We start from the raw sequence: 27,933 nt of genomic DNA on the forward strand, positions 1-27,933 counted from the left end.
CTACTCCTTCACCTGTGCGCCCGCATCTTCGTATGTGTCAGTCACATGCTACCTTTTGTAGCCTACCGGACACACAAAGGGAATCACGTGTTGGAAAATAAAGTAACATCATCCATCTCAAACACTACTGCTGCTACAATAAGTGTGGAGCAACAGTGAGGATTCGCACACAGACTGACTGGACCTTGCTCTGCTGGTGCCTCTGGTTCCTCAGCTGTGAGCTGCACACGTTCCACGGCTTCCTCCTGGAATACAAACGAAAAACTGAATCTTATCTCAGAGATGGCTTAGAATGTGAAACGGAGTCTGTTATTTACTTAACAGACGTTACAGAGCTGTGGGTGCAGCAAGAGGGAAGAGCAGCACAGAAAAATAGAGCAGTGTAACACGATCAAGAGCAGCATCGAAGAGAGGAGGCGAGCGGAGTGTAGAACAGGAAAGGACTGAGCATAATGTTAGAGCGTAGTTTAGGCAGTAAAATAAAACGGCGAGAGTTTCCACCATCCATATGATAATTTCATGCATTCTCCATAATTACAGGTTTTTCCATCCCTGGCTGGATTCGTATACTCACAGTGGGAGACTCTGTCATGAAGCCAGGGAAGTCAGTCCAGAAGTCCTGAAACTGCCAGGAACTGAGGGAAAATGTTGCATCCTCACTGGATCCTTGCACCTCCACTTTACCTTGCAGGGGAGAAGAGTCCAGCCAGTTTGCTGGCTGAGCAAGATGCCCTCTTGGTTCAGTAAAAATGCACCTAACAACACACCTAATGCACTGACATATTCTGTATAAAATTTACATCCGTCCTCTCTACTCTTTCTGTATCTTGTTGAGATTATTATGTTGCATTACAACAAATGCATTACAACAAATTGTCAACACATTCTCTTTCTGCAGCCAGACTTTGCCCTAATGATGCATTGTTTGAACTGGTAAGTTTTAAGCAATACTGTTGAAAAAGCTGCTAAGGTGGCTATTGAGATATGCACCTCCTTTCCCTTGCTCATTCTCACCCGGTTATAACGACGGGCCTGGTCAAGGTCACTGACAAGGTCAGCAAGCTCTTGCTGCATCGCCAGCTTCTCCCTCACCATGGCGCTCAGCTTTTCCTCGGTGCTGGTCAGCTTCCTCCACACATTTTCCAGCTCCTGTTGTCCCCTGTTCACCGCCTGTTGCAGGCTCCTGGGCACAGTGGGGTCAGGGTTCAGGTTGTTTCATGTACAGGCACACAAAGTAACATCCATTCTAATAAATACTGCTGCTAACAGAATGAGAATGGTTTATCAGTGAAGGCTTGTACGCAGATCAATCAGGTCTTACTTTGCTGATGACTCCAGCTCCTCAGTTGTGAGCTGCAGATCTGCAATGACTTTCTCCTGAAATTCAGCAGAATCACAAATGCCTTTTTACTGAAGAGTAGATTAGAATGTGTCCCACAGTCTGTTACCTTTTCTGTAATTGTGTTTATCGAAATGCAGAGAGTTGTAAATATAGTCAGGCATTACCGAACAGAACAGTGCAGTGTATAGCACAATAGAACTGAATCATAGAAGAGTACTATAATGCATTCCATGGCAGATTGTATTCACATTGGAAGGTCAATGTGGAAGGCTGAAGGCAAGTATATGTAGCTAGCTAGCTTACCAGTTAGCTAGATGGCTAACAACAAAAATAACAGTGTATCAGAATGATGTCTTGAGTAATCATTTTGGCACATGGCTAGCTAGCTCTTAACGTAAAGCTTCCTTAGTTAGCTAGCTAGCCAGCGAGATATATTTACTTACTTTGAAGGCCAGCTGGTCCTCCAGATAAGACACTTTACTAGCAGAGTCCTGCAGGTTCCTCCGGAGGTCCTCCATATTCTGGTTTGACTCTTCAATCTTGCGTAGCAGCTCCTGGGGAGAGTCCAACCAGTCTGTCAGACACTGCACACGATTGCTAGTGACTGTGACACAATACACAACTGCACAACGTCTTCCCAGGTCTGTAGCATTGCACTACAAAATGACATCTCTCCTTTCTACCCTCTTAATGTTTTGCTAGGAAGAGAAAACAGAAGATTATAATGCAAAACGAAAACAGACCTGACATGTTCTGTTCCCACTTAGTAGTTTATTTCAACTGCTTCATTACATATAAAACCGATGGAACTGAAAAAGTCACGTAGGTTGCCTTGATTAAAAGATAGTGGCCACAAAAAATAATTGTGAAACTTTCAACTTAGGGGTATTGCATCGTCCTCATCACTCTGCTGAAGCATGCGCCTGCTGCCGCTTACCTTGTTATCCAAGCGGCCATTGTCAAGGTCACCTCTGAGCTGGGTAATCTTTTGCTGCATGGCCTCCTTCTCCCTCGTCACAGTATCCAGCTCCTCTTCTGTGTCGTCCAGTTTCCTCCGCAAGGCATCCAGCTCTTGGTCTCGCCCACTTACTAGTTTTTTCAAGCTCCTGGGCACAGTGGGGTCAGGGGTCAGCTTGTTTCAGGCATGGGCTCGCAAAGTAACATTAGAATGTGTACAGTTCATGAGCAAGGGCTTGTACACTGACTGCTCAGGGCTTACTCTGCTGATGACTCCAGCTCCTCAATTGTTGTCTGCATGCGTCCAATGACATTTTCCTGAAATGCAATTAAACCCAAAATTGGATTTCACTGCAGGGATTGATTAGAATGTGCAGAACAGTCTGTTGTTCTTAATATACAACTGTAATTACCACAATTTGCAGGGAGATAAAAGACTCCAGTTATACAGAACACTGCACACACTTTTTGTTTAGGCTATTCCTATCGTTATTCATGCTTACCACAAGTACTTTGGCAAGCTAATTTTGGGTAGATCTTTTTTCTCTCAATATCAGCTGCATTAGCATCCAGTCTCTGACAGCTTAATAAACTTCTTGACAGAAGCACTAGTAAAATCCCTCCAGCCTTGCACTTTGTCCTTATACACAATTCACACAATAAGGTGTCACCTTATTTCCCATCTGAAATTTACACATGCCATTCACCCCCTGGATGTTTTTCCCAGTATCTTATGGTAGGAACAAGAGGCAATCTTTCACCGGAGAGTTCTCTGTTTACATGTAAAAGGAAATACAAGCCCTCTATAAAGTGACAATGCTGACTTAAATAATCTGTGTCTATGCCTATCTTGTTAGCTACAGTTCTGGCCAAACACTACATGGCTACATAGCTTAAGCTTTACTTCCTGTACACATTGCTGTGTGATTCATTTTAGCTAATTAGTTAGCACATTGGGAGCCAAACCCATTCTTTTTTATTTGAGTCAGTTACGGCTGCATTTTCCTGTACTTTAAGGGAATTACCAAATCACCAGTCTACCAGCTGCTAGAATAGGCATGTCCATTCTGTCTATAAGTGATTCTATTGCTTCAGCCAGATTCATTTGTGGAAATTTATAGAATTGAAATTCAAACTTTCCACATTTATAGTGAAGCAAAAATTTTAAATGCATCACCCATGTCAGGATTTGGCTTGTGAACTGTAATGCAACACCATCTATTAACTGTTTCCATCCTTGCAGCTGACAGTAGTGAGTGTTAAAAATCATGTAGTACAATGTAGAGCGGTAATGACTATCAGATCAGTACAGAGTAGCCCAGGGTGATATATTATAATAAAACAATGTTTCCACCATACTATGACTAGTCCATGTATTCTGCACACTCCATAGGCTTAGCTGCCCGCAACAGGATCAGCACCTACCTTAGAGGATAGCAGTTTCTTTGCGCAGTTGCTCTCAGAGATACACTCCTGGAGTTTCCTCTGGAGCTCCTGATTGGTCCCTTCAGCCTTGAACTGCAGGGCCTGGGAAGAGTCCAGCTAATCTGTCAGATACTGCACATAAGCACTGGTAACTGTGAAATAATACACAACTACAAGATGCCTTATCAGCTCTGTAATACTGCAGTGTTCCTCTGTATGATAAACCGGATGCATTGACACCGCCTGTATCAAAATCACATCTCTCTTAGAACCTCTTACTGCATAGCTGGGAAGGTAAGCAGGAAGATGACAGCATCATACTGAAAGAAACATAACGAATGACTTATGACACAACAAGGCAATGTTTTTATGCTAGCAGGTGGTGTAATGATTAAGGGACTGGACTGGTAACCAGAAGGTTTGATTCCCAGGTGAGATGTTCACAATCTGTGCGATATATAAAATATGTAATAATGTAAGTCACGTCTCTTTTCCTTTCCCTAACTGTCTCTCACCTGATTATCCAAGCAGGCCTTGTCAAGGTCGCCTCTGAGCTGAATAATCTCTTGCTGAATGGCTTCCTTCTCCCTGACCACAGCATCCATCTCTTCTTCCTTGCCGTCTAATTTCCCGCGCACAGCTTCTAGCTCTCGATCTTGCCCGTTCACAACTTTTTGCAGACTCCTGGGCAAACAGGAGGGTCAGGGGTGAGCTTGTTTCATCTGTGGGCAGGCCAGGTAACATTCTTCCCCCGTCAGTGCTACTGCGGTTACAATCAGCACAATTAATCAATGAGAGCTGATTAGATCTTACTTTGCTGACGTCTCCAGTTCCTCAATCGTCAGCTGCAGGCGTTCAATGACACTCTCCTGAAATACAAATGAAATCACAACTGGAATTTTACTCAAGACATTAACTACAATGTGCAGCACAGTCTGTTATCATTAATATAACGGCATTTCTCAGAATGGGGAAGGCAGTAAAAATGGAGCCCAGCGAAACAGAACACTTAGGAACTGTGCAGAAAAAATAAGACAGAACAAAAGGGTAGAAAAATACACACAAAGTAAACTAGTTTGGAGCAGAAGGGACCAAGGACAGAACACAGTGCACCACTAAGCCATATATATATGCAATACCTGAGCACTGTAAACTACTGTAAAATGTTTATGAGCAATTAACAACTTCACAAATTAGGAAAATTAGAATTTAAATGCCATAAAATATAATGTTTTGCACTTATACTATATGTGTGCACTAATGTTTATACAATAGCAACAGACACTCGTGGCAGTGATGCTGCTTTGTGGGAAAGTAAATTTGCTAACATTAATAAACATGGGACCTCTGAGCCAAACATGGAGGAGAACACGGCGGAAGCCAGGACTGTTGCACAACTCGACGAAGCAGTACTTGAGACAGCTATGGCATTTGTAAAATACCATGATTATTTCATGCATTCTGCACACTCCATAGGTTTTCTGTGGCCATAGTACGACCTACCTTAGAGGAGAGCAGTTTCTTTGAGCAGTTGCTCTCAGTGACACACTCCTGAAGCTTCCTCTGGAGCTCCTCCACTTCCTGTTTAGACCCTCCCACCTTGCGCTGTAGGGCCTGGGGAGAGTCCAGCCAGTCTGTCAGGTGTATGAGCGCTAATGACTGTGACACAACACACAACTACAACGTGCCCTCTCAGCTCTGTAATACTGCAGTTTTCCTCTGTAGTTTAAACATAATACACTGACACAACATATGTCAAAATCACGTCTCTCCTTTCTACCCTGTAAATACCTTGCTAGGAAGATTATAGTGTGATATTAAAACAGACCTGATGGAGAATGTGTGCCAATATGCCCTTTCTTTCCCTCACTCTCACTCACCTGGTTGTCCAAACGGACATTGTCCAGGTCATCTCTGAGCTGATCAATCTCTTGCTGAATGGCCTCCTTCTCCCTGACCACAGCATTCAGCTCCTCTTCCCCGTCGGACAGTTTCGCCCGCAGGACTTCCAGCATCTGGTCTCGCCCGCTTACTGCATTCTGCAGGTTCCTGTGCACAGTGGGGTCAGGGGTCAGCTTATGTCATGTTCATGTTCCATTTTCAACACTACTGCAGTCAGAGCATCATCATCATCAGTATGGTTTAACAATGGGCAGCAGTGTAGTGTGGTGCAGCGATAAGTAGTAAGGCTCATGAACCAAAGGCTTCATGTTCAGTTCCTAGGTGCTGTTGTAACCTGAGGGAAGATACTTAATATAAAATTTGCCTCAGTAAATGTCAAGCTGTGTCAATGGAAAAACATCTAAAAAAATTATTAATTTAAAAAATGTAATTCCTAATTAACTTCATTAATCGTAAGCTATGTTATTAGGTCTGCAAAAGAAGGTCTGCAAAGAAAATGTACAATGTAAATAATCAGGTCTGCAAAGGTCTTACTCCACTGATGTTTCCAATGCATCAACTGTGACCTGTAGGTGCACAATGACGTTCTCCTGAAAAAGCGTTAAATAACAAATGTAAATTTACTCTGGATGTTAATTAGAATGAGCAGCACAGTCTGTTATCATTAATCAATAACTATTTATCAAAATAAGGAAGGGCATAAAAGGATGCCAGTAATACCGAGCCCTACAGATTTATGAAGACCAATACTGATGCACCATTTCAATGTATTATTCATTTGGATGACACACGTTAGGTAGCTAGCTACTGTATCTTAGAAGGCAGAATAGAAAACCTTAGCAAACTTGCAAATGACAAAGATTTGCTGTAGCATCTAACATTAGCTTAAATTAAAAGATAATTCAGGATTTTTTTAACAAGCTAGCTAGTGGGGTAATAATGAACATATCTTTGTTTGCTTGCTAGCTAGCCAGCTGAGATTAAGCAAATCAGATTCTTAACTGAGCCAAAAATGCAACTTCCTGCATTTACCTGGACGTCAAATATGCTAACCATCTAGCTAATGTTAGCTGTCTACAGTTTGCTTGTATTTGGACATCAAATAAACTAGACAGTGAGCTAAATCTCAAAAGCTAACAAAGGCGACAAAGACAGTGCATTGTTTATTAAGGAATGGCAAGATGATGATGATGCAAGATGACGTCACTTTTGTAAGGACGACATCAAATTATTTAAGGATGCAAATCAATGACCCAATCCTATACTGCAGTATGGTGGAGTTTGAAGTGCAAGAATTATAGGGGATAGTACAGTACAAAACAAATGAACATCAGAACAGTATAGTGTAGAGCAGGGCAACACATAACAGTTAAAAAATGTTTCCACCATTACTGTGAATATTCACTGGATTCCGCATGAATTCTATTGGTTTTTCCGCTCACTGCTGCATCAACGCCTACCTTAGAGGAGAGCAGTTTCTTTGTGCAGCTGCTCTCAGAAGTACACTCCTGGAGCTTCCTCTGGAGGTTCTCCATGTCCTGGTTGGCCTCTTCCACCTTGCGCTGCAGGGCCTGAGGAGAGTCCAGCTGGTCAGTCAATGAGCGCTAGAGACTGTGACATAATGCACCCTCAGAAAATCCCTACTCAGTTCTGTAATGTTACAGTGTTCCTCTGTACTATACACCTAATATTCTGAACAGGCTCGACCCAAAGTCACACCTCCCCTTTCAGTACTCTTCTTTATGGGAAGACTACAATATATGTTACTATTACAGAGGGAATAAATGACAAGCAGCCTAAGACCCAGTGTTTTCAGTTTACATGATATTGAAAGAAGCAGCAAAATACCAACAATATGTATTTGATTCAGATGTTGGCAGTGTGTCCTTGAGGGTAAGGGCCTGGGCTTGTAAGTCGTAAGTTGCTGGTTTGACTTCCAGATGTGACACCGTGAGTTTGAAAGTTGACAGTTTCACGTAAAGGGTGCCATTCCATCTTCACTTGGCTATTGAAGCAAGCACCTCCTTTGTTCCAACTCTCTCTCTCACCTGGTTATCCAAATGGGCCTTGACAAGATCACTCCTGAGTCTTTCCTCTGTATTGGTCAGTTTCCTCTGCACAGCTTCCAGCTCCTGCTGTCCCCTGTTCACGGCCTGCTGCAGGCTCCTGGACACAGAAGGGGTCAGGGGTCAGCTTGTTTCATGAGTGGGCATGAAAAGTAATTTCCCCCCTCTTCAATACCTTTGGTATTAGTGGCACAGTTTCTTACTTTGCTGACGTTTCCAGATCCTTAACTGTCTGCTGCAGGCATCCAATGACTTCCTCCTGAAACAACATTAGACCACAAATGGAATTTTATTTCCAAGGATGAGTTCCAGTGTGTAGAACAGTCAGTAATCTATATAACTTTTTTTATGAAAAAGAATAATGCAATCAAATGTAGACCCTTTTACAGAGTAATGGAAAACTAAAGAAAATGTCAGCACATTTCAGTCTGAATGAGAGAGAATTTAATCTAGCATATTAACACTAGTAATGTAGTATACAGCTACACAACAGTCTGGTAATTTGCTAATTACCTAGCTAGTTATCTGTCAGACAGTTATATCTAACCCCCCCCCACACAAAGCTATCTAACTAGGGAGGCAGTGAAGTACTGATAGCTACAAAAAATTACAGGGGATAGTGCTGTATAGAACAAATGAACATCAGAACAGTACTGATAGCTACAAAAAATTATAGGGGATAGTGCAGTATAGAACAAAGGAACATGCTATCGAGGGAGACATTTACAATTCATGTAAGCACAACAGTACCAATGCTAGATGTGTAATATTTGTGTACAAATATTACTAACAAATGAAAGTAAATTAAATATATAAAATCCAGACAGGTAACAGTTATCTAGTTATCTTGTATGTTTCACATGCAAACTAACAAATAAATACATATTATATGTATATTATATTATATATATATATATATATATTCCAGAGGAATATATCAGAACAAGAAATGCTGAACAGCACTCACCTTAGAGGTCAGCAGTGTCTTTGTGCAGTTGCTCTCAGAGATACACTCCTGGAGCTTCCTCTGGAGCTCCTCCACTTCCTTGTTTGACCCTCCCACTTTGTGCTGCAGGGTCTGGGGAGAGTCCAGCCAGTCCGTAAGCTACATTCATTAGCACTTATGTAGTCAGACAATACACAATCGTATGATGCCCTCTCAGTTGTGTAATATTGCCGTATTCTTCTGCACTACAAAGCTAACACAAGTAACATGACCTGTATCAAAGTCAAACTTTTAGCTTTTCTTTCACCTGCTTGTACATTTACGGAGTTGTTCTGCTAAAACACATGGAATGAATGTCAATATCAGGACATTCAGAAAACCAGGGCTAGCTAATATTTTCGTTATTTAAGTTAAATTAATGGAAGGTGCCGAAAATGCCGGCGAGGTTTCATTTCACAGTTTTGACTGAGGTAAGGGGCACTGCTCCATCCTCACCTGGCCTCCTTTCCCTCGCTCTCCCTCACCTGATTATCCAAGCTGGCCTTATCTACTTCATCTCTGAGCTGAACAATCTCTTGCTGAATGGCCTCCTTCTCCCTCATCACTGCATCCAGCTTCTCTTCTGTGTCTGAAAGTTTCCTCCGCAGGGATTTCTGCTCTTCCAGGTGCTGCTGTAGGCTCCTGGGCACAGAGGGAGTCAGCGTATTTCAGGTGCAGACACACAAAGTAACACCCTCCCCCTTCAACAGTATTGCTATCAGCACAGTTTAACAGTAAGAACTTGTTCACAGACTTATCAGGTCTTACTTTGCTGATGTCTCCAGTTTCTCAACCTTTTGATTCAGTGTTCTGATGATTTGCTCCTGAAATACAAATGAAACACAAATGGAACTTTACTCAAGAAATCACTTTTAAAAAACAGCATTTGTAAAAATACAATAATTAGAGGAAGCCCAGTTACGCAAAAGAGTTCACAGCACTGTGTGAAACAGCAGTGCAGAGTAGAGCAGTAGTTATAGCACTGTGTGTAACGGCAGTGTAGAGTAGAGCAGTAGTTATAGCACTGTGTGTAACAGCAGTGTAGAGTAGAGCAGTAACTATAGCACTGTGTAAAACAGGCACAGCACCTTGTTCTCTAGCTGCTCCTGTAGAGCATTTCTGTCCTGGTCCACCCTCATCATTGTAGAATGAAAGGTGCGAGCCTCCTCCTTCACCCCATCCATCTGCCTCAACAGCGATTCTGAACAAAAGCACATTACACCGGGATGGGATGTACAGAGCTCAGACACACCACACACAAACAGAACACATATGCTCATGTGCTCAAACACTCACATGCTTGCTCATATCCTCACACACACACACACACACACACATATTGTGTTGTGTGGAATGGGAGGTGATGGAATATGGGGGTTAGCAGCTTGCATTGTGTGGAGTGGGGGGGACGACAACTGGGATATGGGGATGGTGGGAGTGTGTGTGTGTGTGTGTTATGGGGAAGGGGGGCTTTGGCTGCAGGTGATCCTAACCATTTATCTCTTCCAACTCCTTGTTTCTTCTTTCCAGGACACTGAGCTGCATCTCATTGTGCTGTGTCCTCAGTTGCCTGTGGATCAAAAGGGGGGCGTCTGTCAGTCATACTGACACTGCCCATCACACAAGCATTCCTTGCAAAGAGCAGCCCGTCACATGCACTGAAAACAGCTCTGGATACATTCTCCAGCATGTGTCAATCTACAGGTTGGCGAGAAGAGTGATGCTAATACCGACCTGCCTTTAGGCCTCAGAATGCTTTACAATGGTAAATAACATAGCAAGGTAAAGCAGGCTCACAATGCTGACCACACCTCCCTGGTGGTATAAAACTAGCATTCAATTAGCAAGGTAGACATGGCCATGATCTGGTGGACACATTGAGTCAGAATGGGAATTAAGGCAGGACCAGTCAACACTTTTTCGTTTGAAAGAGTGCCCCTCACTGTAGCAACCGTTTTTTACCAACCGTTTTTAAGTCGTCCCACGGTTACTCTCTGCTATTTGGACAGTCAAGGCTGCAGGTTGGTATGGGCATATCTACATGTATGTCACTATGTCTATGTCTTGCCTCAGTTCACTGCACTGTGTCTTAGTCTTTTTAAGCTCCTCTTCAGAGACTTCTAACTTGCAGCCTAAGGTGTGGACCTCCCCCTCCAGGGTCCGAATACGATCGTCCATTGTCAACCTCTTGCTCCTGTACTCTCTGTGCTCCTGGTCCATCTGAAAGCATAGGGACAACAGGAAAGGTCACCACCAGGGGGCAATATTGAGGCAAATGCCACCCTACACATGTACAGTTTTTGGAAAGAAATTGATAACAGCATATTTATCTGTGCATAGGAGTGCTCTCACCTTGAGAATCGTGGCCTGCAGCTCCTCCACCCTCTGCATCAGGTATGTCCGCTCGCTCGAGGCCCGCTCCCGGAAGATCTTCAACGACAAAAATGGCTAACAGACATACCATTTCAAGCAAAGCACCCATAGCATAGTAAGGTAGCTGAACAAGGTTGCAGCTTAGCCAGCTAGGTTCTCTAGCTAGCAATTCTTGATCTGAATAGCTTGTAAGAAAAAGAGCAGTTTTGTGTACATTTAATTTTATGCTCAGTGGTTGATAATAAATCCCTTTGCCAAATATAGGCGCGGTAAAGCTACCTCTTGAAGTAAAAGATTGTGAGGCTCTGTTGGTAGTATCTCAGTAAACTGTCTGTCTGTCTGTCTGTCTGTCTGTCTGTCCCCTACCTGGAGCTGCTCCCTCAGGCCGTCCCTATCTGTCGTCATGCGCCGCAGGTTTGCCAGGGCTTCATCGCGCTCGATCTCCACGCGCACATTTGTGGGCGACTTCATCTCTGTCTCTTCCCAATCCAAGGGTTCCGTCTCATCCTGGGTGTAAGATCCAGACAACTGGTAAAGGGGAGTAAAGTAAAGTGTCCATTTCTGTGCTACATAGATGTTGATGTATGGCGCCTTAGGGCATATTTTCCATTGTATACCTGCAGGTAGTCAGCCTTGCTGATCTTTTTCAAGTTTTTAGGAGGTGTTTCTGCGTCTGTACTTTTCCCGGGGCGGTTTGTCCCGAATGTATCTTTGTCCCTCTCCTTCTCAGCTGAATTATAGATGTACTCCTGTCCATGACAGCACACAAAAAGCCAGATAAAAAGGAAGAGGGAGGGGGGGGCACTTTTTATTTTTCTTCTCTGTTAAATGTTTTAGTATTTACTCTGGTACCTTGACAAGTGGCCGTCTCATGTAGCTCTGACTGTAGGCGAGCCTCCTGGAAGAACTGTCCAATCCCTCGATAAGACCCTTTTTGTCAGCCCACTCATTCTCCAGGCTCTGATTCTCCTCTGCAGGAGAGCAATGATAAAAAGTCACCTCCTGGGGGAGCAATGTATACTTCTTTGGGCTTATTTCTTGTGCTGTATGTCTCATTGAACCCCATGTGCTGCTTGTTTCTCTACCCAGAGCTGTTTTTCATGCATTGCAGAACAACAGGAGAAAACAACTGTAACTTGTACATAAATTATCAGTACTATAATTGGTGAACGGGGCAGGATTTCAGGATATCAGTTAAAGCAGTGCTGCTCCTTCTTGCATCTATGTTATTACACAAACTTTGCTGTACTGACATTGTCTAGCTTGTCAACACAATTTTTGTCAAAGTGAACCAAGTATGACAGGACTGAGAAACAGGCCACACATTGTTTGGGGACTGTGTCTGTAACTGGCCTCTACTACCCTGCCCCTGTCTGCCCCAAAGACACACCTGAGAGGCCGGGTTTCTTGTTGTCCTGCTTGGCTGTGTTGCTTAGCCAGGCCTGTGGCTTGTCCATGTAGCTTTGAAAGGACCTTTCCTGAGGCAGGGAGAAAGACAGTATTTGATTGCAGAAGAGCAAACTGGAGAAAATTGCATTCATTCAGCAAGAAAATACTAAGTGAAACTCCAAGACTTCCTCTTCATTCAATCACTACTAAAGACTCATTACAGGTGAAGGAGAAGTGACTTGTCATTCAACAGAGGAAAGCTAAAACATGCATGTATTCTGCAGTGTAATAATGTTGCTGTAAACAATATCCTCCCTCTGTCAGATTGCTGCAGCTTTAAGGAAACGTCGTCCCTGCTTGATAAGCTGGTTTCTTGCTTGGCCTCCTCTGAATGCAAGCATAAATATGCCCTTTCCTCTGACCCATAACCTCACCATAGTCTCATCTGATTCGCTGCCACATGTCCATGGCACTGCCCAACAACCAGCTGCACACAGAGACAGGCAGACACACGAGGAGCAGAGAGGGTGAGACAACAGAAACTGAATGCAATTCTTACACTTGCATTGCTACAAAAAAACTTTCACATGTAAATGTGAATAAATTGCTTGGTACAATTAAACTGAAGTTTTAACTAATATTAGCTCTTAGTCTATTTAATTAAGACAAATGTGACATATTGCAGCCATTACTTAATATTTTGTGAAACGTGACAACCGCCAAAAATGAACCTTGAAACACACTACAAATTAATAATGAGTTTATGTTCAAATTCAAAACCGATCCCTCTTTTCAATGCATTATTTATCATTTCTGTAGTACTTTCTACGCAAAAGAAAAACATGGTATTACTTAAAAATTGTATATACTGGAAGATTTTTTTGCTTTAAATGAAATAAAACAAAACAAAACAAAAAAACATAAAACAAAAATAAAAATAAATATAACATGGAATACATATAATAGATGGTAATAAAATAAAATGGATAATGAAATAAAACATTTTATTCCAGAAACCACAAGGATTAGATTTATTCACATTGTTGAATAATCTTTTCAGTAAAAACCAACAAAGGCTCCTCCAACTTTCTGCATTTTATTGAGTTTAGTGGTAGCCCCTGGAAACATGTAAGGTGCCAAAAGTTTCCTGTTTTCCTGGAAAAGGAAAGGAGGTTACATTAAATTCTTCAGTACCATGACTCATCAGTCAGAGAGCTTTCTGAAGATGGCAGGTAAATTGTCATTAATTCTACCACCTTCCACTCTAGTATGCATTAAACTGAAGTCTGTTGTTATAGTACCAACCCTACCAGAAAGTGGAGGCAAGTCTATCTTGCCACCATGAGCAATAAGACAACTGATTCAAGAGGTAACTACAAATCCAAAGGCAACAATTTGACATCTCCAAAACAAACTGGCTTTTTGAAAGTGTCAAAAGTATCCTTCAACATTGGGTTTTCTTCATTGAATTTAATTAAGGGTATGAATAATTGTGGAGGGTGCTATAATTTACTAAAAGAACACAGAAAACCAGTTTATAGGGTCATGGTGTATATCATTTTATTGTAGAGGCATCAGAACATGGTTAGTGAGCATTAACAATATGGGTGAAAAAAAAGTTAAAATGGGGAACAGAAAAGTATATTACAATCTTTATTTTGCTTATAAATATCTTAATTTGTTTTACGTCTGTGTGCATTATCATATTGTTCATAAAATAATTTTAATTAGATCAACTAATTATGTTTAGCTCCATAATTACTGCATTTGTCTCGGACAGGTCGAGCGGCTGTCTTGGAAAATGGCTGCAATTGCCCTTACAAGACTAAAAAATAGTCCCGTAGATAAAATGTATCCTTGTGTATGCGGTAGAAATGTCCCACTTGTATCATTAAATAAATAAAAACAATGAATTTAATTACCTGCTCGGATAATTATGTGCTGTTTCACTAGCTTTTATTCATTCTTTGTTTTTCCAAGTTCAACTGAGAATTAAAATCTCATTTGTGGCTTTTCATACAAGTGCCCTCCAGCTATCCTTCTAGCAAGTTTTGGAGAGAAACAATGACCACATCTGAACATGTGTTAGTAATTATTACAAGAATAACCATAACAATAAACTTCATAATAATAATAAATATTATGTAATAAAAGTAGCCTACATTAATAATTAATATTGCTACATTTCGATATTTTTGTAACGACAGATGACTGATATAATTTTAGATATTGTTATTTTTGTCGAGGGGTAGACTGATTCGTTTATTCTGTAGAGTCCGAGTGCCGAAAGAGCGCTTAATGTGTCTGGCATTGCAGTTAATCATTTTATTGGATAAATATTAGTTACCTTTTCTCTTCACCGTAGTTTTTCTGGATCTTCTGAAATTTACCGTTCAGAATAAAATTTTCAAAACACAGTACAATCCTTTCTTTGGAGCGTTAAACGCATTGACAGAACGGTTCACACGCACCGAAACGTCACAACACTGGAATTATTCGAGAACAATTAGCTTTAACTTTCTCTGTATGTCGTCACCCATTGCCCTGGTAATGCACTACAGTAAACTCGTCAATTGGCAACACCTTAAAAACAACTTTTACGACCTATGAATTTAATAAAGGCCATTCTCATCCCGATGTACTGTAGCTACATTATTCTGTCTGAAGACAGGTCGCCATTTGTGGGGCGTAGTATCACATTGGATTTAGACAATGTTAACTCGCGTTCCATGTGTCGGATATTACCTCTACCCAAAATTAAAAAAGTCAAAAGTTAAATAAAGTCAAAATTAGTGACTGCCGACTGAGCCACTTTGGACCCCTAGTTCTTTGAATTTGGTTTTCATATAAATCAGTAGTCCGTGGCAAATATACCTTGTTGAATTGCTAATGGACGCACCCTACCATTTTTCACATACTTGTTTAAAAGGGCTAATGCAATCTTGATAGCTTTTCCCAGACGAACGCTTCTTGCGAATCTAGAATGACGTCCTGTTTTCCCATGTTTTTAACAGAGGATCTCTGATTTGGGTTTTTTTTTTTTTTTTTTTGTCTTTTTTAATGACGCCGACCTATCAGCTATCCTTTGCGAGTCTATTAATGATAGATTGCAAGCTGCGTAAAATATATTACATCCAATGCAATGATGTGTCATGTACCAGCAGGATATTACAGAATATTAAATAGACTCTATTACAGAAATGCTTCTTGAAGTTGTCCATGCGTCCAGGTTTCATTTCCTCTGCAGGACATGTAACGTGTAACCTGTAACTGTGCATGCTGTTTGTTTCGCACTGATGGACTCCTAATTGTTAAAATGATTTCAGGACTGTATAATTATTCAAGTACCTGTGCTACCTGATGAATGCTGCCATTGGAATGTCTACAGGATCCTATGGAGGTTACAGAGTAAAACCCAGGTGGAAAGCCTTGTAGGTCACGTGGCCGAGAAAAACTCTGGGTAATGTTTTGCAAAAGGAATGAACTGGACTGGCCTACCGTAAGGGACATTTCAAGATGAGGGCCTAAGAGACTATGTGTGTGTGTGTGTGTGTGTTTTTAGGACAAATTTGGTGTTTAAAAAAAATTCAAGTCTGCAACCCTGGAGTTAAAATGTTACTATGACAAAAAGCAGAAACTAAAATTGTGCTACCCCAATAAATTGGTTTGCTGGCTTCTTTTCACCTGTTTCTTATACCTTCAAGATAACCAAAACAAATACAACTTCTGTTCAGTCTCCATCAACAGCATGATTTTATTTGAGAAATATACCACTATTTACAATATATACACAACACAGGGACTGAGCAGAACCTCGTCCATCCTTCACTGAGGCAGGAGTCTCCCTTACAGTGCTGTCATCTCTGAGCTGATTTTTCTGCAGTGTGGCCTCCTACTCCTTCATCTATGCACCTCATCTGTCACTCTCCTCTCCTCAGCTCCTGATCGACCCGGGCCCTACCTTTCATAGAATGCTGAGCGCACAGAGAGGGTCAGGGGTCAGCTTCAGTTTCATGTGTGGGCATACAAAGCAACATCCTCTATCTTCAGTGCTACTGCTATTAGAATTAGCACAGTTTAGCCATGACGGCTTGCACACAGACCAGCTGGGTCTTGCTTTGTTGATCCCTCCAGTTCTTTGATCACCTGCTTCAAACGTACAATGGCTTCCTCCTGGAATACAAATAAATTTAGAAAAATAATAAATATTAAATACCATTTAAATAGTTTTATATCACTAGAGTGCCTCCCAGACATCAATGAGAAGTAGGTGCAGTGCAGAAGAAAAGCAGAACAACTGAACAGTATAATGCAGTCTTGCTGGACACACCATGTAATGAGCTTCATTTCTGTACAAATGAATCCTTTTAGCACTAAATGCACAGAGATTAGACAAATTCATTATTAATGAGTACCACTGGTGCACTGTGTAGCTATTTCCCTGGCAAAGGAGTTGAGTGTGCTTTGCTCCCACTGCAGGTGGTTTGTGAATCTCACTTTTTCTCACATCTCACATGGCTCTTACATCAATTGTACAAATTCGAAAGTCACACAATCTTTTGTGGATTCACCATCCATACGATAATTTCATGCATTCTCCATATCTGTTGGTTCTCCCATCCCATGGATTCTTACACTTGCACTCGGGGACAGCCGGGTCGTGACGTCAGCACTAAAGCCCTGGAACTGCAACTGAAGAACTCCTGTATCCTGGCTGGACCTTTCCACCTCCTCCTCACCCTGCAGGGCCTGGGGAGAGTCCAGCAAGTCTATCAGATACTGCACAAAATGCCCTCTCAGCTTTGTAAGACTGCAATATTCTCCACAACGATACACTGACATGGTCTGTATAAAAATCAAACCTCTCCTCTGTACTCTTCCTGTATCTTGTTCAGAAGATTACAAAAGTACATTACTAACACGCAAGTTATGAATGTTGATATAACTCTCTCCACAGCAAGGCTTCCATAATTTCTGATCTGTTGTTTTATTTTGTTTCTAGTAATAAGCCACTGAGCTGGCTATCAAGGAGTACAAGTCCTTCCCCTCTCTCTCTAACCTGGATATCCAAACCTGCCTGGCTCTCGCTGTCTCTCAGCGCAGCATCCAGTTTCAGCTTTTCCTCAGTTTCGTTCAGCTTCCTCCGCATGGCTTCCAGCTCCCGGTGTCCCCTGTTCACGGCCTGCTGCAGGCTCCTGGGCACAGAGGGGTCAGAGGTCAGCATGTTTCATTCCCCCTCATTGCAACAATACAACTGACAAATACAAACTGTTTATCAGTGAGGGCTTTTACACTGACTGATCAGGTCTTACTTTGCTGATGTCTCCAGTTCCTCAATTGTGAGCTGCAGATGCTCAATCACAGTGTCCTGAAATATAATTAAATCACAAGTAAAGAATGTATTACAGAGATCAATTACAATGTGCAGCAGAGTCTTATCCCTTTTGTAACTGCCATAGATATAGCAAGGCGATACTTAACAGCACAGATCAGTGTAATAGCACAAATGAACTGAGCAACAGTGGAGTCTGGCTGGCAAAGGACAAGCATATGAATAGCAAATCTGCTGTATTTAAAGTACTTCCTGCAGAGGATAAGCTCTATCGCTATGCTATTTTAAACATGCAGAATTGGTGATGGTTTTTTGGCTGCCACAGCTAGACACCAGTGAGATGTGATATGGGAGCTCTTAAGTGTATATGTGTTAGCTAGTTGGAGCCTAGCTAGTTGTAGCTTTATATTCCTAAAGGAATATAACAGCGAATATGTGTATAACTGCAGCAATTTTAATGCTGCTTTAAAATGCAGAACTAGTAGAGTTTGTGGCATATACAATGTGAAATTTCATGATTATCTAGACTGCTTGCTTTAATTTCAACAAATACATGTAAATATGAGCATCTGGGGTTTCAAATGGGAACAAGATAACTCTCTTGGCTGAAACAGTCATGGAATAAGCAAAATAATCCACGCCAAGATGCACTGTTGTGTTAAAATAACACACTTCAGGGTAGTTAACACCCTCTCAGTTCTGCCTCAGGGCCACATCACACCACTCTGCTGAGATATATTTTACCTACTGTTGCTGCTTTTTTAGACAATAGTGCAACTAACAGTTGTCCTGGGTTACTTGTTACACAGTGGACTGCAAACAGTGTTTCCTCAATCCACATAATGATTCTGTGTGAACTGTATATCCATAGTATTTTCCATCAATGGTTGGACTGACACTTACTTTGAAGGCCAACTGGTCCTCCAGAGAAGACACATTACTAACAGAGTCCTGCAGCTTTCTCTGGAGGCCCTCCACATCCTGGTTGGTCCCTTCCGCCTTGGTCTGCAGGGCCTGGGAAGAGTCCAAGCTAGTCTGTCAGATGCTGCACAGGAGTGCTAATGACTGTGATATAAAATGCAACTACAAGATGCCATCTCAGTTCTGTAGTGCTGCAGTATTGTATTGTGTTTTGTAGTGTTCTCTCCTGCATAATCAACCTATGACACTGACACATTCTTTTTCTGACACTTCTACTTTCTACCCTCTTAATGCCCAAGAGGATTATAGTGTGATACTATGACACAAGCAATGAATGAGAAATTACTGTTCAAAAAATCACGGCAGTTAAGTGACTGAACTGAAATTTCTCAGTCCTCAGCTGGGTCCTTACCCGAAATTCAAATATACAGTTACATGTACAGGATATCTAATGTAAAAATGCAAGCCTCACCTTGTTATCCAAGCGGACTTTGCCTAAATGATCTCTGAGGTGAGTATTTGCTTTCAGCATGGCCTCCTTCTCCGTGACCACAGCATTCAGCTCTTCTTCCCTGTCAGACAGTTTCCTCCGCAGGGCTTCCAGCTCTCGGTCTCGCCGGCTTATTTCCTGCTCCAGGCTCCTGAGCACACAAGGGGTCAAGGGTCAGCTTGTTTCATGTGTGAGCACACACAGTAACACTCTATTAATACTACTGCAATTTCAAATTACACAGTTTAACAATAAAGAAATTTACAAAACCAGGTCTCACTTTGCTGACTTCTCTAGCTCCTCATTCTTCAGATGCAAACTTTCAATGAATTCCTCCTGAAATTGGAATTTGAGTCCAGAGATTAGAATTAGAATGTGCAGCATAGTCTGTTTTCATTTACATAAAGTATAATATCATATAAAGTAATAATAATTGCATATTAATTGCATTATGAATTGCCTTTAATAACTTAACCAATCCTAAATAATCTGAAAATTCAGAGTCATTGATGAACACTTTATTTCAAAAACAGGAAAGTATGTTGATGCATTTTACTTTTTTTGCATTTGATATTTTAACAAATCAGAGAGCTTCTTTCCCCATCCAGCAATGCATTTCAATATTACTGAATAAACACACTACATTTTAACAACTTTCCCCCATAAATATAGTTATCCTATGCATTCTGCAAATCCAGACCTTTTTTCCACCCAGAGCAGGATTGACACTTACCCTAGAGGACAGCAGCTTCTTTGTGGAGTTGCTCTCAGTAGTAAAGTCTTGGAGATTCCTCTGGAGGTCATCCATGTTCTGGCTAGATCCTTCCAGCTTGCCCTGCAGCTCCTGGGGAAAGTTCAGCCAGTCAGATCCTGCTCACAAATGCTGGTGACTGTGACACAATGTACAACTACAAGATGTCCTTCCACTTCTGTCATATTTCAGTGACTGTATGAAAATCACATCCCTACATGATACCCTATTAGTGGGAAGTCTATTGTGGAAAAACACAAGAAATGAAGGAAACACCAATGATCCAGATGCTGGCAGTGTGGCATTAAGGTTTAGGAATTAAGCATGTAACCAGAAGGTTACAGATCCGGTTCCCTGGTGGATTCCACAGTAAAAACCCATCTGTATCAAAACAAATCTTGTCTCTCTTCCTTTTGCTCACCTCATTATCTGAACGAGCCCTGTCAAGGTCATCTCTGAGAAGAGCATTTGCTTTCTGAACGGCTTCCTTCTCTGTCATCACAGCAACCAGATTTTGCTGAGTGTCAGCCAGCTTCCCATGTACGTTTTCCAGCTCTCGATCTCGCTCACACAGGACTTTCTGCAGGCTTCTGGACACAGAGGGGGTCAGAGGTCAGCTTGTTTCATGTGTACGCAAAGTAATATCCTCCTTCATCAACACTATTGCCATTAGAATGTATACAGTTTATCAGTGAGGGCTCGTACACAGACCAATCAGGTCTTACTTTGCTGACATCTCCAGTTCCTCAATCATCAGCTGCAGGCGTTCAATGACACTCTCCTGAAATATAATTAATTCATAAATTTTACACCTGAAATGAAGTACAACGTACAGCACAGTCTGTTATCATTCATATATGTGGATTTCTCAAGAAGAGGAAGGCAGCATAAATGGAGCCCAGTGATAGTGAACAGCGCAGAGCTATGGAGGGTCATACAACATAATGGCAGAATAGAACAGCACAGACCAAGTGAACTGTTAGGCACTGTTTAGAGCATGGCATACAGAGTAGCAGAGTATAGTGTAGCATTAGCACAGAGCAACACAAGAGAACTGTCAAAAATAGTTTCATGTGTTAAAAAGAAGAAATTGTGTTGTTAAATAACATACTAAAACTGTTTTGTTACCATAAAAATGTATTGTTGGCTACATAAATGAAATGAAAATGCTACAAAAACTCCTTGTCTTACAGTTTAATTAACTGTCATTAACTGGTCATTAACAGCACACTGCAATGACCATTGAATCAATGCATTGTAGGGCCTGGCACAACATCACAATAAAACACTTTCCAGCATACATGTGACTATTCCATGGATTCTGCAGACCCATAGGTGCTGGATCAGCACCTACCTTAGAGGAAAGAACTTTCTTTGTGCAGTTGTTCTCAGCAATACACTCCTGGAACATCTTCTCGAGGTTCTCCATGTCCTGCTTAGACTCTTCCACCTTGCTCTGCAGGACCTGGGGAGAATACAGCTTGTTTGTGAATGACTGCTAGAGAGTGTAACATAATACGCAACTACAAGATGCCCTCTCAGTTCTGTAATATTGCAGTGTTCCCCTGTGCCTTTATCAAAAATAACACCTTTACTTTCCAAGGATCATAGTGTGATCAGAAACAGAAGCACTGAATGAATGTAGTGGCCGTTGTGGTCAAGACAATGTACTTATAGCCAAATGAGAGCAGGTTTGATTCCTAAAAGGCTACTCAACATGAACTGCTTCAGTAATTATCCAATTCTGCAAAATGGAAAATATGTAAAAATATTATTCTCACCCCCTGCATTTCCCTTGCTTTCACCCACCTGATTATCCAGATAGGCTTGGTCCAGGTCACTTCTAAGCTGAGTGTTTGCTTGCAGTATGGCCTCCTTCTCCCTCACCACACCATCCATCTTTCTGTCTCGCTTGCTTACTTCCTCCTGCAGGCGCCTGGGCACAGAGGGGGTCAGAGGTCAGCTTGTTTCATGTGTGGGCATTCAAAGTAACATTCTCCATCAATACTACTGCTATTAGAATCAGCACAGTTTGAAAAATGAAGACCTGTGCAGACTGATTAGGTCTTACTTTGCTGTTGTCTCCATTGCCTCAACTGTGAGCTGAAGATGTTCGATGGCCTTCTCCTGAAATACATTTAAATCACAAATGGATTAACTAGAATGTGCAGCACAGTCTGTTATGATTAATATAACCACATTTAACAATATGCAGAAAGCAGCACAATAGACCCCAGTGACATCAGTACAGAACTGTGGGGAACAATATTGAATAAGTAGAGCATTTAGAAAAAGTGATTAAATCAAAATGTGCTCTCTTTCCTAATGATAACATTTACCTAGACAAGCTTGAAACAAAATGCTATTCTCCATTCCAAAGGTGAAATTTACATAACTCACATATACCTACATGCTACTGTCTCTTCTCCAAAAATCTTTTGTGTTAAAATGGTATGCGTGTATGCATCACTTCAAATGAGCATTCACTTGGATGAGACATACATTAGATAGCCAGAAAACTATTGCTATTTAGCTATTAATGAAGACTACTCCCATTATGCAGTGTGGTGCAATTTAAAGTTAGACTAACCTGTAAAAGAGTATATGCCATTGAAGTACAGGCATACTTTAGTTAACACAGCCTATGAAAAAGAAGTTCCTTTATAATGAAGACATCTATTCACAAGAAACAATTCAAAACAAAGCAAATACCAGTGGTGTCATTAGGTCCAATCATTCTGAGCTATAACCCTGAATATTTTAAGCGTAGCCCCCAATATTTTCACCCTGAAAAAGGAGCTGTGTATAGCAAAACAACAGACAGACTTTGTAACAGAGCGGAACTTGCAGCGTCTTAAGGTGTGATAATATTTATTTATTATAAAGGTAGATATAACCTCCCCAACCTACCGATGCCAATCCCCCTTCAAAAAAAAGACAAGCCCCAGGCGAACTTGACTTATCCCCTGATCTTTTCAATAGCTAGAAACGCCCCTGGCAAATACACTTGCTTTTCAAAATTAAATGGCATGTTGTTGTACATCATTATGAAGAACCAATCAGTGAAGAGGTTTGCGGCCCTCTCAAATTAATTACCTTAGAGGACAGCAATTTCATTGTGCTGGAGCTCTCAGTGATATACTCTTGGACTTTCCTGTGGAGGCTCTCTATTTCCTCAGTGGATCCTTCAACCTTACTCTGCAGGGCCTGGGGAGAGTCCAGCCAATCTGTGAGATACTGCACATGAGTGCTGGGAGTTTCACCTTAGGCATCCCACTCTATCCTCACCTGACTACTGAGGGAAGTACTTCCTTTCCCTCACTGTCTCTCACCTGATTATCCAAGCGGGCCTTGTCTAGATCCTCTCTGAGCTGAGTGATCTCTTGCTGAATGGCCTCATTTTCCCTCACGGCAGCATCCAGATCTTCTTCTGTGCTGTCCAGTTTCTTCCGCAGGGCGTCCAGCTCCCGATATCCGCTGTTCACTTCCTGCTGCAGGTTCCTGAGCAAAGAGGGAATCAAGGGTCGACTCGTTTCATGTGTGGGCATACAAAGTAACACAAAGCAATACTACAATGCAAATCAATACAACTGCTGCTATTAGAATCAGCATAGTTTAATAAGGAAGACTTTTGATCACACTAATCAGGTCTTACTTTGCTGATGACTCTAGCTCCTCAGCTGTGACCTTCAGACATTCAATGACATCCTCCTGAAATAAAGATTAATTCACAAATGCAATTTACAACAAAGACTGATTCCAGTGTGTAGTGTGTTGTCATTTATATACCTGCACTTAACAACATACACAACAGGAAAAATGTACCCCCCTTTAAGACAGAAAAGATTAGCAATGGAAAACCAAATGGGGTGCAATAACTGCTTAATATACAGCTATAGCAATAGATATGGTTCAAATAAGTGACAAAGCATTATATTATGATTATATGGTTATAAATGGACTATACTAGCTTATCAGCAAGCTAACTGGGGAGGGGGAAGTGAAGTCATGACTTGTCCTAAATAGTCTCTTGGTAGCTTCTCACTTCGAACAAGCTAGCTATAGAATATGCATCTCAGTATAGCCACCACCTTCACATAGCTTCCCAGCTAGCTAATACTAATGAGATTTAACGCCATGAAGCATGACATTCTTTTGCTGCTTTTAAATTGTAAGAAATGATAATATCAAGTTAGCTATTTAAAATAACTTGGTCCTGGACACTAATACAGCCTAGGATGTACTTTGAATTGGTAACTATTTGACTACTTTACTAGTGTGTGAATTTTTTTTTTTTTTTGCACTAAGGAAATACGTTAGCCAGCTAGTTAATGAGTGACAATCAGGATAATTAACTAGCTAGTTAACAGTGCAGAACAAGGCAATAAAAGCCTGTTTCCACCACACCATGACTATTCCATGCATTTTGTACATCCATGGGGTTTTCCACCCAGAGCAGGATTGACACTTACCTTAGAGGAGAGCACCTTCTTTATGCAGCTGTTCTCAGTCATACACTCCTGGAGCTTCCTCTGGAGCTCCTGATTTGACTCTTCCACCTTGCGCTGCAGCTCCTGAGGAAAGTCCAGCTAGGCTTTCACATACTGCACTAGAGTGCTGGTGACTATGACACAATACAACACTACAAGATATCTTTCAGTTCTGTAATGTGGCAGTGTTCCTCTGTATAATATACCAAACACCCAAAATAACACCTCATGCACTGACACAGCCTGTATCAAAGTAATATCTATCCCGTTAAAACACAGGTCCACCTTTTATTACAACAAAGGTTATAAATGTCATTAGAATATCATTCTTCTTATAGTCAGGCCAAGACCCCATAAACTAGTGTTTCCTATTAACTTTTACCAGCAGACAGTGCCAAAAATGCCAGTAAGACTGAATTGATCAGTTTGGACTGAGGTAAGGGGCCACCATCTTCACCTGGCTATTGAAGTGCACACTTCCTTTCCTTTGCTCTCACTCTCTCACCTGACTGTCTGATTGGACCTTCACAAGTTCCTCTCTGGTCTCTGTTAGTTTCCCCTGCATCGTTTCCAGTGCTTGGTTTTGCTCAACCACTACATTTTGCAGGCTCCTGGGCACAGAGGAGGTCAGGGGTCAGGTTGTGTGAGCATGCAAAAACTCTTCCTTTTCAGTTGTGCTGCTACCAGAATCAGCATGTAAACAATGAGGCATTGCGACCATACTTATCAGGTCTTACTCTGCTGATCTCTCCAGTTCCTCAAAGTTGTGATTCAGAGTTCTGATGACTTTTTCCTGAAACACACACAGACCACAAAACAGATTAATCAAAATGTGGAATAGTCTGTTATCATTAATGAAACTGTGATGCCTTTCAATTCAGAGCAGTTCAAACCTGTGGAATGCAGTACAACATAGCAGCAAGGTAGAAGAATACTGAAGACAGAAAAGTGGAGGAAGGATAGCCCTTTGCATTAAAGAACACCTAAACGTACAAGAAATTAGTAATGGGTGACTTTATTTACTTCTCTATTATTTGAGAAAATATGTATACAATTTAAACAGGATTTTGGGATATTATAGATATATTAATGTAATGTATTATTTCCTATCTGAATGGCCTGTTCTTGTTGTCTTTTGAGCAATCCTGGACATTACAAAAATAACAGAACAGCAGTGAAGCTTACAGCAGTAGCTATAGCAGTGTGTAAAACAGCAGAGAAGAATAGAGACAGGCAAAGCACCTTGTTGTCCAGCTCCTGCTGTAGAGCATCTCTGTCCTGATATATGTGATCCAGCTGATCTAACAGTGAGCCTGGAACACAGCATAAAACACAAGAGGGATGGTAAAAATATACACTCTGTTTTACACAAAAGCAAACACATTCATGAAACTCAGAGTGTGGATGCATTCATGTACTTGATGACTGTGCATACTGTATTTGGGTTTAAGAGTATGTGTGGAGTGATGTAGGGGGTTGATGGGATATAGGGTTAGGAGCATATGCTGTGTGGTGTAGGGGGTGATGGGATATGGGGTTGGGAGTATGTGTGGTGTGGAGAAGGGGGTGATGGGATTTGGGGTTAAAAGCCTTTGTTTTGTGGAATGGGGGGTGATGGGATTTAGGATTAGGAGTGTGTGGTGAGTGTTAGGCGGGGGGCGAGTGTTGGTCACAGGAGATCCTTAACTATTCCTCTCTTGTAGCTGCTTGTTCTTGTCCTGCGCATTCTGCTGCTCCCTGATGGTGGCCTTCAGGTTGCTTTGGCTGTCGCTGAGGGCTCTCTCTGTTTCAGTCTTGAGCTGCCTGCCAATCAAATTAGGATGTCCGTCAGACAATTACACCTGCACTGTCTGAGAGGCAAACATCTTCCACGAATATCACAAAGATGCGGCAGATACACGCACTCACAACAGCTCTGAATATAGTTGCTAATGCGTGTCAGTCTGAAGGTCATCCAGTGGAGTGATGGTCATACTGACCTCCCTTTAGACCACAGAGCACTTTAACATGAAGGCATAATGCAATTATGCAATATCAGAGCAAAGCAGAGCTGAGCAGTATTCGAATGTTGATCATACCTCATTAGCAGCACAAAGCTAGCATTCAGTTAGCAAGCTAGACATGGTAGCCATGATACATAAAAACACATATGTATATATGTGTGTGTGTGTGTGTATCAGTATGACCATATCTTGCCTCAGTTCACTGCACTCTGCCTTAGTCTTTTTAAGATCCTCTTCAGAGACATTTAGCTTGGAGCTTATGGCGTGGATCTCCCCCTCCAGGGCCTGAATGCGATCCTCCATAATTGACTTCTTGTTCTTGTGCTCTCTGTGTTCCTGTTCCAGCTGAAAACACAGACAGCGGGGAATGTCAGCACCGGGCGACAGCCACCATACACTATACACATATATATATGTTTAAAAAATTACTTCAGCCAGCAGCAAGTCAGCATATTATCTGTGCATGGGTACTTCCTCACTTTAAGAATGATGTTCTGCAGATCCTCCACCCTCTCCGTTAGGTGTGTTCGCTCACCCTTGGCCCGCTCCCGGAAGATCTACAGTGACAAGTGTGGCAGAAAAACATGATAAATTTAGAGAACAAGGAACATGAAAGCATTCTTTTATGCTAGCTCCTGAAACATTTTTAGCCTCACTGCTCACTGCAAGTGCTCTATGTATTTGCTCAAGTTTATTGCCATTTCTCTTGGTTGGCAAGTGTGTGTGCGTGTGTGTGTGTGTGTGTGTTACCACTTTATATCTATGTGTGTATTTAACATGTATGTATCTAACATTGTATTGATATACTTTTAACAAATACAAATGACATAACATTGCCACGACATTGCTCACAAGATGACCAAACTGTTCCCTACCTGCAGTTGCTCCCTCAGGCCGTTCCTCTCTGTTGTCATGCGTCGTAGGTTTGAAAGGGCTTCATCGCGCTCGACCTCCATACAATGCTTGTTTAAGGGTGACTTCATCTCCGCCTCTTCCCAGTCAAGGTCTTCTGTGTACTTAGAATCCAAGTCTGTACGGCGCCTCATCTGCGGGTAGCTCATTCTGGTCTTTTTCATGTTTCTGTACGGTGCTCTGACGTCCAAAGATTTCCCTGGAGAGTCGGACCAAAAGGTATCTTTGTCCCTCTCCTTCCTGAGGGCTGAGCTATAGGTGTAGTCCTGTCCAACAGCAGGATACAAAAGCCACTCAGTGAGGGAATATCAACAATAGAAGATATATTCCTCTAAAGCCAGATGAAAAGGGTTTCATTTCACAGAACACCACATTCACTGAAACAAAGGGGCAGCACATCATTTAGTGCACTGTTGATTTTCTTTGTACATTTTTAAATATTTTGCTTTTCCCCTTGTACCTTGGCAGGTGGGCGTCTTATATAACTTTGGCTGTAGGTGTGCCTCCTGGAAGAACTGTCTAGTTGCTTGGTAAGACTCTTTTTGTCAGCCCACTCATTCTCCAGGCTTCGACTCTCCTCTGCAGGAGAGCAATG

General features: G+C 41.7%; 1 protein-coding gene across 1 annotated transcript; it reads right to left on the reverse strand.

The window, feature by feature from the left end:
- Nucleotides 1–27,340, reverse strand: LOC118796069 (rootletin-like). Its single transcript, XM_036554899.1, has 41 exons — nucleotides 27,302–27,340; nucleotides 26,906–26,983; nucleotides 26,620–26,771; nucleotides 26,111–26,226; nucleotides 25,666–25,736; nucleotides 25,161–25,216; nucleotides 24,929–25,034; nucleotides 24,406–24,507; nucleotides 23,589–23,644; nucleotides 23,266–23,434; nucleotides 21,743–21,859; nucleotides 21,288–21,398; nucleotides 19,916–20,026; nucleotides 19,463–19,518; nucleotides 19,165–19,333; nucleotides 18,675–18,785; nucleotides 17,752–17,807; nucleotides 17,499–17,634; nucleotides 17,075–17,188; nucleotides 12,441–12,528; nucleotides 11,903–12,021; nucleotides 11,668–11,799; nucleotides 11,417–11,557; nucleotides 11,030–11,107; nucleotides 10,803–10,897; nucleotides 9,163–9,319; nucleotides 8,660–8,797; nucleotides 7,896–7,951; nucleotides 7,675–7,792; nucleotides 7,087–7,197; nucleotides 5,605–5,763; nucleotides 5,228–5,383; nucleotides 4,538–4,593; nucleotides 4,240–4,408; nucleotides 3,725–3,826; nucleotides 2,562–2,617; nucleotides 2,280–2,448; nucleotides 1,786–1,896; nucleotides 1,322–1,377; nucleotides 1,015–1,183; nucleotides 1–12 (listed from the first exon to the last, which is right to left on the reverse strand). The coding sequence occupies exons 1-41, from the start codon at nucleotides 27,338–27,340 to the stop codon at nucleotides 1–3; spliced, it is 4,374 nt and encodes a 1,457-aa protein (XP_036410792.1).
- Between the last annotated feature and the right edge of the window lie 593 nt (nucleotides 27,341–27,933).

Source organism: Megalops cyprinoides, chromosome 20, assembly GCF_013368585.1.
Source record: "Megalops cyprinoides isolate fMegCyp1 chromosome 20, fMegCyp1.pri, whole genome shotgun sequence".
Taxonomy (NCBI): domain Eukaryota; kingdom Metazoa; phylum Chordata; class Actinopteri; order Elopiformes; family Megalopidae; genus Megalops; species Megalops cyprinoides.

What these genes read in the sequence shown, in the direction of transcription:
- LOC118796069 (XM_036554899.1), bottom strand. Translation starts at nt 27,340, where the DNA reads ATGACAACAGAGAGGAACGGCCTGAGGGAGCAACTGCAG. An exon ending in AAGCCTATCTGGATAATCAG is followed by an intron (nt 21,399 to 21,742) that starts GTGGGTGAAAGC and finishes TATTCTCCCCAG; the next exon opens with GTCCTGCAGAGCAAGGTGGA. An exon ending in GCAAGGCTGACTACCTGCAG is followed by an intron (nt 11,558 to 11,667) that starts GTATACAATGGA and finishes TCTTACACCCAG; the next exon opens with GATGAGACGGAACCCTTGGA.